At 42.8% G+C, this 12,838-nt stretch overlaps 1 protein-coding gene across 1 annotated transcript in view; it reads left to right on the forward strand.

Annotated features, from left to right (window-relative positions):
* Positions 1 to 12,838, forward strand: part of Ift52 (intraflagellar transport 52) — a 51,692-nt gene that overhangs the window by 6,140 nt on the left and 32,714 nt on the right. Inside the window, exons 2-5 of the mRNA XM_004630920.2 lie at positions 482 to 606; positions 2,505 to 2,592; positions 10,979 to 11,108; positions 11,906 to 11,981. Coding sequence (XP_004630977.1) covers positions 482 to 606; positions 2,505 to 2,592; positions 10,979 to 11,108; positions 11,906 to 11,981 — 419 coding nt within the window. The remainder of the gene's footprint in view (positions 1 to 481; positions 607 to 2,504; positions 2,593 to 10,978; positions 11,109 to 11,905; positions 11,982 to 12,838) is intronic.

Here is a 12,838-nt window from a genome sequence, read left to right on the forward strand (position 1 = left end):
AAATGTAGATGGTGCCAGGCATGGTGGTGTACACCTGTAGTACTAGCTATTCTGAAAGCTGTGGCAGGAGAACTGAGAGTTTGAGGCCAATTAGACATCTAACTTTAAGAGGTAATCTGAAAATTCTGCAGGCTTCACCTTTATACTTAACAGTAGTTAACAGTGAAAAGCCAGGCCAGAATCTTGGTTTCATGGCCTCAGAGTGGTATGATAGGAGGGCAAGGCCATGGACGAAAGGTGGTAGGTGGACCAGAGCACAAGTCTAGGCATAAACACTGGAATGGGCTAAGTTTCGTTTGGCCTACACAGCTGTGCTTATGTATTTCACTCTTATACTTGAGAATCATAAGGTTTGTAGGTAGGTTGCAGTTATATATCCTTGCTTTATAAATTAGGAGTGGAAGGCCGCTATATTTTGGAGGGTGGGGCTTTCTTGGGGAATGTTATTTATTGTTTTTCTGATCCATCTTTCCCTCATAAGGCAACCATGGAGAAGGATGTTCGGAGCACCATTCTTTTCAATGCTTACAAAAAGGAGGTATTTACCATCAACAATGGCTATAAATCCATGCAGAAGAGACTTCGGAGTAATTGGAAGATTCAGAGGTGACCATGACTGTGTGTGCTATTTTCCCTTCTAAATGAGCATGATAGCCTACTGGTTATGTTGAAGTTTCATTTGCTTATTTACAGTAGATTGTTTAAGTCAGAGTAGCTCATTTTAAAGATTACTCAGAAGTGAATTATTATTAAAATTGACAATCAGCATATAAAAGACCTAAGTTAACTTGGGTCAATACTTCAATTTAGTAAAAGAAAAAAAAAAGAGAGAAATGAAAATATTTGTACTGTAGACAGTGCACATATGTGTTGAGAGGTATTGGGGATTGAACTCATGGGTTTCAATAACTTCTGAAATACACCCCAAGCTTTTTTTTTCCCCCCATGTTTCCTTTTTTTTTTTTTTTTTTTTTTTTTTTTTTTTTTCTTTTTCTTTTGGTACTAGGAATCAAACTCAGGACCTTTTGCTTGCCAAGCAGGCACTTGTGCCACTGAGTTGTCTCCACAGCCCCATGTTTCCATTTTTATTTGTTTCCAAATATAAAAAAAGTCAAGATCCTTACAGCAGTTATTTCAGATGAAACCACGCAAAGCAATTCATTGTGTACTTCAATCACTTCTCTCCTTCAGTGTTTCTGCTTTATACAGTGGTGTGACTGACAGCAAACTGGATGTTCTGTGCTTGGTTGGAAAATGTCATCTCCCTACAGAAACATGCAGAGCAGTTGCTACTTTGTCTAAAAGTCCAATTTATAGTAACTGCTTATTTTCTGTTTCTGTAGTGACCACATGAAATGAAATTTAGCTGCCCAGTTTTACTCAGCTACCCCACAAATAAGCATAAAAGACAATATAAACACAGTAAATTTTTTTATTTTTGTTATTTCTTCAAATGTATTTAGTACAGGGTCTATAGGGTCTTACTACGTAGATCAGACTCATAGTGATTCTCCCATTTTCAGCCTCTCAAGCGCTGAGATTACAGGCATGTGCCACCACGCCCGGTCTCAATCGCCATCTCAGCATGCCCCGGAGCAGGACTGGCATAGCAGGCCGCTGCGCCCTGCCTAAGCAGGTGCTTTAATCCACGGAGCTATCTAGCTAGCCCTAACACAGTAAATTTTGGAGAGCTGAGATAGTACACATTGTTAATCCTTAGTAGATTCAACTGTTTAGGCCTGAAAGTATTGGCTTTCTCTCTGAACTTTCTTAGGACTTCCCCTCTGATTCTGCTAGATTAGGTTCCAGAAGAACCCCTCATGGAATTCATGTGTGAAAACTATATTCTGTTGTATACAAATTTTCGCTAATTGCATAGCCTAACAACAGTTGGGTTTGCTAAATAAATGACACTGAAGAAGATCCTGACCCAAGTGGTACTACTTAGTCCAAACACCACATCAGACTCATAGTGATTCTACCAGTGTATCATTAAGTTGTTCAGGCTGGCCTAGAACCCATGATCTTCCTGCCTCAGTCTGCCAGGGAGCTGGTACCGTAGGCATGCACTATCACACCTGGCTTTACATGTAGGTTTTCTTAGTGAGTATGACTATATAATCATGTTGATTAGTGAAGGAGCCAACAGAGATGATAGTTGCAGGATTTTTTTTTTTTTTTTTTTTTTTTCCCAGTACTGGGGGTTGAACCCTTGAACTTAAGGCCTTTGCAATGAGCTATATCCCTATCTCTTTATTTTTATTTTATTTCATTTTTGTTTTACCTTTTGTTTTTTGAGACAGGCTCTCACTATGTGGTTCAGTCTGGCCTTGAACTTGTGTACCTTGGGCTGTCCTTGAACTTGAGGTCATCCTTTTGCCTCAAGGTTTTGGGTGCTGGGATCAGAACAGAGGCAGTGTGACTCGGGTGACTTCTGAGGGTTCCCACAAGAGGCTAAACTGTGAATCTATGGGTCTAACACTTGCTTTTGAAATTGTTTCCAGTTTAAAAGATGAAATCACATCTGAGAAGCTAATTGGGGTGAAACTGTGGATTACAGCTGGACCAAGGGAAAAATTTACTGCAGCTGAGGTAAGAAATAATATAAAATAGGCCTGTGGACACTGTGCCCCACATGAGGCACTTGAGAATGGTGGTGGGGCCCAGGTCTTGGTGGGGAAGGGCTGAGGCTCTGGGGATTTCTCTTCTTGTCACCACAGTCAACTTCCTCAGCCCAGGGCCAATGGGGCACATGGGGCAAGGGCAGAAAAAGCCAGGAAAATACTTCCAAAAGAAAAACAGTTGAGGGCTGACCAGATAGTTCAGCAGACTAAGCAGGTGCAGGAACCAGGGTTCAATCCCCCTTGTGCCTGCTGGCCCCGCCCCTGGGGTGTGCTGAGATGGCAATTGAGACTGGGTATGGTGGGTCGCGCCTATAATCCCAGCACTTGGGAGGCTGAAAACAGGAGGGTTACTGTGAGTCCGATCTGTGTAGTAAGACCCTGTAGACCCTGTAATAAATATATACAAAAAAGAAACAATTGAGATTCACATCAAAGTATCTTCATATTGGACTGGGGAGATAGTTCAGTAGTCTAAGCATCTGCCTTGCAAGCTCAAGGACCCGAGTTCGATCCCCTTTACCACATGCTGAGCCAGGCCTCGGAACTCTGGGCTCCACACCAGAAACCAGCTGTGGTGGCCCATGCTTATAATTCCAGTGCTGCGGAGGCTGACACAGGAGGATCACTATGAGTCTAAGCTGCTGAGACCCTGTATAAAAAAAAAAGAAAAAAATCTTCATAATTGAGTTCTATAATTAAAGGAGAAATCAGTCTCCATTCATTCATCTACTTCAGAAGTAGTAACAGAAAATAAAGTGCTGTTCTGAAATGAAACTTATTTTGCTTAAGGCCACATTTTATTTCTGCATAAGAGATAGGTGAAATAGAGGCAGAGAAGGGAAGAGGACAAAAGGAGAATGACGTGATAGGAAGAAGAACATAGAAAGATAAAGCACAAGAACAACTTCCATCAAAAAGAGACCAGAGGGCTGGCAAGACAGCTCAACAGACTAAGCACCTGCTTAGGCAAGCGCAGGGACCAGGTTTAATCCAGGGCATCGTATGTTGTGCTGGCTCTGCCCCTGGGTGCACTGAGCCAGGTACTGAGACCAGGTGTAGTGGTGGGTGCACTGTAATCCCAGCACTGGGGAGACTGAAACAGGAGGATCACTATGAGTCTAGGCTGTGTAGTGAGACCCTGTACCAAATACATTTAAAAAAAAAAAAAAAAAGAGACCAGAGGCAGGCAAGTTCAGGACCAGCCTGGGCTACAAAGTGAGCTAAAGGCCAGCCTGAACTGCATAGCAAGACCCGAGACCCTGTCTTAGAAAGACAAAAAGATAAAAAGAGAGAAACTTTTTACTCAAATACTCAACACCCAAAACTAAGTAAGAAAAGTTTAGCTCACAGTTTGTGAAGGTTTTAGTCTATACTTGGCGGATTCCAGGCAGAGTGGCACATGGCAGAGAGCCTCTCCTCATTTTTTTTTCCTTGCTAAGTTATATCTTTATTTTGAAGAATATAAACAAAAGCAAAAACAAATAGAACTACCCTGGGGCTGAGGGTGTAGAACTTACACAGTGCCCATGCCCTTCTTTTGCACAGGATGAGGATATTTACAAACTAAGAATCCTGGCTCCCTGCTGAGTCACTTAATTAAATTCTAAACTTCTCAAGTTGACACAATGTAGCAACCACTACAATCCACCCCTTTTTAACTTGGCAAGCAGACATTTCCTTAAACCAGTTTCCAGATACATAGACCTGGAATAAAATGTTTATTAAAATTTACAACTTGAATATTGTATTACATTAGAACCAAAACATTTTGCTCCTGGGCACCACCTCCCCAAAGACTTATGCACATCCCTTTATGCAAAAGTCACTTCAGTCTGTCTGTAAGAGTTGCCAAAATCCTAACAGTTTCAGCATTGTTAACAAGTCCAAGTCCAAAGATGTAAGACAAACTCTTAGCTGAGAGCCCCCTTATAAATGAAAAGTTAAACACTTCTAACATTCAAAGGCACGAGATAAACATTAGCATTCTAAAAGGTATACACAGGAGGATACAAACCACTGGGACCAAGGTAAGTCCAAAATCCAGAAGAGCAAGCATTAAGTCCTGCAGTTCCTTGTGGAACATCCGAAGCAATCTGTAAGGAGTTGTGAGCTCCAAAAGCCTTATGTGGTTCCACCCCTATGACACTCCTGCTGGTAGCTCCTATGGCTTTTCTCTAGGGCTGGCTTTGCTTTCTCCTTGCAGTTCTCATTAAATAATCCATGTTCCTGGCTTTTTTAAACTTTTGAGGTTTTCATTGAATAGGCTTCTCATTTATAGCTTTACACACTGCCCTCTTAGGCACATTGCCTGGCCTCCCAGGCCTTCTGAAATCTATGTGGAAGCCTTTTTAACCTCAGAACTCCTGCATTCTGTGTGTGCCTAAAATCAGTGCCACATGGATTATGCCAAGGGCTGCTGCCAGTTAGAACAGTAGCCAGGCTTTCTTCTCTCTTGGCTGTAGGGACCGAGTGCCTGGATTTCTGAGCATTTTGACCATGATTCTGAGAAACAGAATCTGGTGCCATTCTGTAATCTGGTGTTGCTGCCACCTCCATCATGGAACCTGATGTGGCTGCCGCCTCCATTCTGGAACATGGGGCTCTGCAGCTTTCTCCTCAAAGCAAAGTCCCTCACCCTTGTGATTCTGAGACTGCAAAGGGTGAGAACTTGTTGCTTCCTGCATTGCCCTCAGGACATCTTTTCTACTCTCCTGTTCCTTCTCAGCAATGGAGATCCTCTCACAGCTTTATTGGAGCTTCCTTTCTAGCCAGACTCACATTTTAAATCATCCTGTTGGGCTCTTTGCTTTTGATTCTCAACATAAATCTGGTTAAAAGCCCCCAACGAGGGCCAGGGAGATGGCTCAGTGGAAAAAGCGCTTCCATGGCAAGCGCAAGGGCCTGAGTTCAATCCCCGGTTCCGCAAAAAAAAAAAAAAAGCCCCCAACAACAGCCATGCCACTGCCTCAATATTTGACTGCCTTGAGATTTCTTTTGCAAGATTAACTAGTCTACTGTGCTTAATTTCAGTCTCAGGCAAAGTCTCTGGACAGAAACAAAATGCAGACAAACTTTCTGCCAAGCTATAGCACAAATCATCCACAATCCAACAACCAATTCTGTCCTTCCTCCCAGCAGAAACCTCCCTAGCCTGGTCTCTACAGGCCGGCTTTTTATCAGTCTTCTGAGCTCTGACAAGAATCTCCCAAACAGAACAGCCAAAGCTGTTCCAGTGCTTCCCTTGTAGGTGACATCTCCAAACCTTTCCTGTTTCTTTCCATAAGCCATTCCCAAAAGCTTGTAATCCACATGGTTAGGCTTAGTCACAGCAGTGACCCCACTCCTGGTACCAAATTCTGTCTCAGTTATTTTTTATTCATTGCTGGGACAAAATACCCGACACCCAAAATTAAGGAAGGAAAGCTCCCAGTTTGTAAATGTTTCAGTCTATACTTGGCTGGCTCCCGGCAGAGTGGCACATGGCAGAGAGCAGCAGTTCATGACAGCAGAAAACAGCTAAGAGCAAAGGAAAGGGCAGCAGCTTTTTCTCTCCTCGTACTGTAAACACACTACCCTGGGGCTGGGGGTGTAGAACTCACACAATGTCCATGCCCTCCTTGCACAGAATGAGGATGTTTACAAACTAAGAATCCTGGCTCCCTGCCGAATCACTTAATTCTAAACTTCTCAAGTTGACACAATGCATCACCACTACAGAGACCAAGGCAGATGCAGACACAAATAATGAACCCTTAGTCACAGGAAGTGGACATAGAGATATAGACCCTGCAAATGGCATTCACAGTAGCTGTATCAGGAGGAAAAAGAAGACACACACAGGGAAAGATGGACTACAAAGAGAAAGTAAAGGGGCCGGGGAGATGGATCAGTGGAATAAGCGCTTCCCTGGCAAGCGCATGGACCTGAGTTCAATCCCTGGTTCCGCAAAAAAAAAAAGAAAGAAAGAAAGTAAGCACAGCCTTTTATAGAACTCTGTTCCCTTTAGGCTAGCCACAAGGAAAGCCATATTGCATTTGAAGAAACAGCACAGTCAGGCATTGTGCTGCATGCTTATAATTCCAGCTACTCAGGAGGCTGAGGCAGGAGGATCACAAATTCAGCCAGGCATGGTGGCACACACCCATAATCATAGCACTTGGGAGGCTGAGGCAGGAGAATCGGAGAGTTTAAAGCCAGTCCAAGCTACATAATGAGATCCTATCTCAGAAACACAAAACAAAAAGAGAAACTTAAGTTTGAAGCCAGCCCAGGAGATTCAGTGGGACTATTACAACAGTCTGCATTGCCACATTAAAGGGGGTAGGTGGGCCAGCCTAACAGCTCATCAGATAAAGCACCTGCAAGCAGGTGCAGCGGCTTGGCCCCACCCCCAGGGCGTGCTGAGATGGCAATTGAGACTGGGCGTGGTGGCACACACCTGTAATCCCAGCTCTTGGGAGGCTGTAAATAGGCGGATCACTACTAGTCCAGTCTAGTTGTGAGACCCTGAACACCCAGTTGACCCTCCCCTAAAAATACCAAGAAAAAAAAAGGGGGGTATGAATAGTGTACACCTGTCACCTTGACACTTAGGAGTTTGAGGCAAGAGTTTCCAGCAACTGGTGTGGTGGGAGGATATTTTATTAGGCTAACGTTCCAAAGAACAAGCCTGCCTCTCAAAGGACTCGTGCCTTCAGGCAGCCATGCCTCTCAAGGCTGGCAGCCCATTTCCACTCAGAAAAAGCCCAGTCACCAGGCTCTAACCCTCCCTCCATATGCCCTTGCTTTCTCAGGCTGGCCTCAAACTCATACTGATCCTCCTTCCTTAGCCTCTCAAGTGCTAGGATTACAGATACGTGCCACCACACCTGGCATAACATGTATTTTTGAAAATATTATCTAGTTCTAGTTCTTCCAGCCATGCTGTGCGGCAGGTGAGCAGTCATTTGTATGTATGTTAGTAATTTGATTGGTTAGTCTTTTCCAGACAGGTCTCATGATGGAGTTCAGGCTGGGCTTAAACTGATTTATATAATCCAGGATGGCATAGAATCTGAGGTGAGGGCCAGGGAGATGGCTCAGTGGAATAAGCGCTTCCCTGGCAAGCGCAAGGGCCTGAGTTCAATCCCCGGTTTCACCAAAAAAAAAAAAAAAAAAGAAAGAATCTGAGTTGAAACTCTTGCCTCAAACTTGTGTCAAGGTGACAGGTATATGCTACTCATACCCACCCCCTTTTTTTGGGTATTTTTAGGGAAGGGTCTACAGGGTGTTCAGGGTCTCACTACTCAAGCCAGTTCTAGAATACTTCTTCTTCTTTTTTTTTTTTTTTTTTGGCAGAACCGGGGATTGAACTCAGGCCCTTGTGCTTACCAGGCAAGCGCTTATTCTACCGAGCCATCTCCCCAGCCCCTAGAATACTTCTTAATATCTGATATTTGAAATAAAGGTTAGATACAGTGGTACCTTGGTTCACAAACTTAATTCTTCCCATGATTCTGGTTGCAAAGCATATTAGACAAGAACTGAATTAAATTAAGTGGTTAGGTTCAGGGTTGACCTTATGGAGAAACTTGATGTGGTTCTTGTCCACTTTGGTTTGTGACCAGAATTGTAGAAAGAATTAAATTTGTGAGCTGAGGTTCCACTGTAAATGCCTAGCATCACCGGCAGCAGGATGCTTGCCAGCGCAGCCCAGTGCAGGTGTGTGGTGCCACGAGTGACGAGGCTTTCCAAAATACTGACAACCTCTTTGTAAATTTTTGAAATAAAAGGTATAATTCTTCTCTTGATTTCCACAGTAGCTATATATCTGGGAATTTGATTTATATTAATCCATGCAAAAATACTGTGTATATTAATAGGAATGAAAGTCTGGGCTCATGGTTTGCTACTGCTGCTGCTGCTGTTTATCTTTTTTTACTTCCATGAGCATCTGAAAAGGCATTCAGCAGTGCAGGACAGTTCTTCACTGAGCAGTGTGGACATTACTATGCGGGACTTGTCTAAATATTGCAAGACCTTTACTGTCACCACTCTGAATCCCTGCTGATGGCTTGAACACCTCCATTGAGATCCTGTGGCCCATCACATACAGTGTCATTAATAACTATGCCGCATGCTGCATTTGCTTTCACACTGTAAAACCTGATGGTGGACACTCCTTTGCCTCACTGTGTTATTTACACACCACATTTTTTCACGTGTCTCTTTCTTAAAATGCCAGCTAGCCATTAGGATGTAAGTGATGACAATACCAATTCTATATCCACTGCATTTAGATACCATGAAGCAAGTCCCAGAACCAGGCAGTAATAAATACCAAATTTCCAAGCCAAAACTGTTCTGAGAAAAAAAAAATGTGTGTGTGTGTGTGTGTGTGTGTGTGTGTGTACTGCAAACTAGAGCTGCCTTGTTATTGTCAGCCAGGGAACACAGCAGGTATTTAGGGCTATCTAATGTTTGACAGGAAATCAAAAGGCAGAGATAGACAGAATCTAGTGAGATAGTCAGTTGTGTAGGATCTATAATAGGGTCCATCCCTCCCTCACTCTCTTCCTTCTCCAAAGTTATTTGTTAGAAATTTCTTGTGTGCCAAGTTGTGTGTGAAGTCTCACTTCACAAGGAACCTAATAATCTGGGGGAATCAAGCAGATTAACCATCTAAAAATAACCATCTTCCAAATTCCACATTTCCATAAAACCACAGAAAAAGAGGCATTGGATTGTAAGGCCTAGAAGAAACGTCCTTTATTAAAAATTTATCTTGAGGGCTGGTGAGATGGCTCAGTGGTCTAAAGCACCTACTTAGAACAAGCTTAGCAAAGCACAGGGACCGTGGTTCAATCCCCCAGCACCTCATGCCAGCCAGCCCCGCCCCCTGGTGGGCTGAGCTGGCCACACACACACACAAATAAATAAATAAATAAATAAATAAATAAATAAATAAATAAATAAATAAATAAATAAATAAATAAATAAAATTAAAAAAAAAATTTATCTTGAGGCTGGGCCTAGTGGCGCACACCTGTTGAGGCAGGAGGATAGCTGTGAGTTCAAGGCCAGCCTGGACTGCGTAGTGAAACTGTCCCAGAAGGACAAAACAGCAAACAAACAAAAACTTACTTTGAAAAAAACTGTTGTTTTGGGCGAGGCATGGTGGTACACACAGTAATCCTAGCACTAGGGGGTCTGAGGCACGAATAGCTCCACCACCAGCTTAACCACAGCCTGTCTCAAGCAAAAACAGTATTGCAGTCATTGATTCATTTCTTTTTATATTGTGGGGAAGGCAAGGGGAGAAGGATAACGAGAGTGGAGAGTGCGCAAGAGCAGAGGGCTGTGGCAGTTTTCTGGGCCAGTGGTTTCCAAAGTGGGAGGCGTGTGAGGGAGCACTGAGGTACAGAAGGAAATCGGAGCTGTTATTTATAGTTCTTATTCTTAAAACATTTGCTCTTTTGAGAGTATGTTTGAAACTATAAGATAGATATATTTTATATACAAACATATACATATTGGAGTTTATGTTCACATTCTTTCCTGATGAGTGCCTAGTGAAAAAGTTAAAAACTATTGGTCTGAACTCCGTCACCCCCAGGTCTTCTCTGGCTGAGTCAGCAAGGTCAGCTCTAGATCCTTCTCTTCAGCTTAGTGAGAACAAGAGTGCTTCCCAGGAGATAAGCAGGCAGTGTGCATTACCTTGGTTTGGTGGGCTGTTGACCTGAAAGATAATTTTGTCCTGGGGTGAGATCCAGCTCTCCATCCTGATATCCTTGTGGGCGCTGAAGAGAAGACACGGCCTAGATCAGTGGTGCCCTCTTTTGGCACACGGGCCAAGTTGCTTCAGCAGCTAAGCATCGGATATTCAGGTTTAATGGCCGTGCTGTCACTTTGTAATAAATAATTGGGCTTTGGGTTATGGTTTGGCCATTCAGTCTCTAAAAGGGTCACCGTCACTGGCCTAGATCAATGCTTCACATCCAGAGGTGGTTTTGCTTCCTCCTGTCCTCCCCAGAGGACGTTTGGCCAAGGCTGAGACGCTTTGCCTGGTGTCTGGTAGGTGGACCTGGAACTGGTGCTGAATGCAATTCTGTGAGCTTCCTTTAGTGAACAGTCTTCCACTTTTGGTTTGTTACCCAGATACTCAGCTTTGAAAATGGCAGTGCAGTGTGAATATTAGAACCATTTGCTCAGATAAGTTTGTAGATTTTATACAATCCTTTATACATTTACATTTAAATGCCTTGTTGATTTGAAGTATTACCCTTCAACTAGTCAAGGTCTTCTTGGTAATACAAGTATTTTGGACAAAAGTCTTTTCAACATATTCATGGGTTGTTATTTTTCCCTTTGTATAGTTTGAAGTCCTAAAGAAGTATCTTGACAGTGGCGGAGATATCCTTGTGATGCTCGGAGAAGGTGGAGAATCTAGATTTGACACCAATATTAACTTCCTACTAGAAGAATATGGAATCATGGTTAATAATGGTAATTACTATCATTCTAAATAGAGGCACTGATTTCCTATTTCTCGTTCATATCATAGCCTTCTGGGCCTGCTGGTATAAGGGAAACACCCTGGGATTGAGTCACATGGCCCAGCATTTTGGCTCACCAGCAGTCTGAGTCTCACAGGCTTAGGCTTCTTCATCTGAAGATGTGTGGAGATGGGGTTTTTTTTGGTGGAACCAGGGATTGAACTCAGTCCCTTGTGCTTGCCAGACAAGTGCTTATTCTACTGAGCTATCTCCCTGGCCCCTATATGCTATTTTATTTTTATTTTATTTATTTCATTTCATTTTATTTTATTTTATTTTATTTTTGCAGTACTGGGGATTGAACTCAGGACCCTGCACTTGCCAGGCAATTTCTTATTCTACTGAGCTATCTCCCCGGGCCCCCGAAAATGTGAGGGATTGGAGCAGACTTCCAGTGTTCCTTTCAGGTCATTATTGGCAGGAATAGGGCTAGGGAGATAGCTCGATGGTCTAGGTCTAAGTGTCTGCCTGGCAAGCAGAAGGACTGGAAGGTTTGATCCGTGGTGCCACATGTTGCGCCACCGTGCTGGCCACAGAAACCAGGCATGGGTGGGGCATGCCTGTAATCCCAACACTGGGGAGGCCAAGACAGGGTGATCACTATAAGTCCGAAATGCATAGTGACACACTGTACCAAATGAATGAATGAATCAATGAATAAATAAATAATTTTTTAAAAAATGATAGGAATGTATAGTATTAGTCTGATTTGCAGTCTGTAATGCACCTCCTCTTTTTCCCTTTCAGATGCTGTGGTTAGAAATGTGTATTACAAGTATTTTCATCCTAAGGAAGCTCTGGTTTCCAATGGAGTATTGAACAGGTAAGCATGTTAAAAGCAGAAATGCCTTTAAAAATGGCTCTCAGCTCTTTCACAGATTCTTTTCACTGCCCCATTTCTCCTTATGTTTTTGCTTTATTACATTATAATTTATTTATTTACTTTTGTCTTTTTGAGACAGGGTCTCCCTATGCAGTTCAGGCTGGCCTTGAGCTCACTTTGTGGCCCAGGCTGATCTCAAATTTGCAACGATCCTCTTGCCTCAGCTTCCTGAGTGCTGGGATTATATAATTTATTTTTTATATTAATGGTTATGAATAAAAATCTATTCTTCATCTTTTGAAACTTTCCTATTTACCTTCTCTCAATGAAGGTACTTTCAGTTGCAAGTAATAGAAAATCCTAATCCAAATGAGATTAAACAGTAAGGAGATTTTGTTGATTTATGTCATTGAAAAGCCCAGAAATAGGGCTGGTTTTGAGTAGGAAGTCACTAAAAGATTCCTGTCACTAGGGCTGCACTTCCATTTCTGTCTTGGCTTTGCATTCATGCATGTGTAGTCTGAGTTGTAGTAGCAGGTCCTGAATTCATACCCAAGTGCCACAACAAAGCATGCCTTGATCCCAGTATTTCTAGTAAGAGTAGTTGTGAGACTTACTCTTTTGTGCTGGCCTAGCCACAGTGTGTTACAGGTAGGCCAAGTGACCTCACTAGGTTATCTTTTGCAGCCTGCGGCGGCATCCACTTTCTAAGATCTGGATTTTAGGATGCATGAGGGGGCCACATCAGATGCCCCCTATAAATTTTTTCCTATGTTCAAAATGATTTCTTTCACACTTTAACTCTGCTGACCCTGGAGTGTAGATCTAGGATATGGACTCTTTTTTTTTTTTTTTTT

The sequence above is a fragment of the Octodon degus genome, unplaced genomic scaffold, assembly GCF_000260255.1.
Source record: "Octodon degus isolate 3935 unplaced genomic scaffold, OctDeg1.0 scaffold00037, whole genome shotgun sequence".
Taxonomy (NCBI): Eukaryota; Metazoa; Chordata; class Mammalia; order Rodentia; family Octodontidae; genus Octodon; species Octodon degus.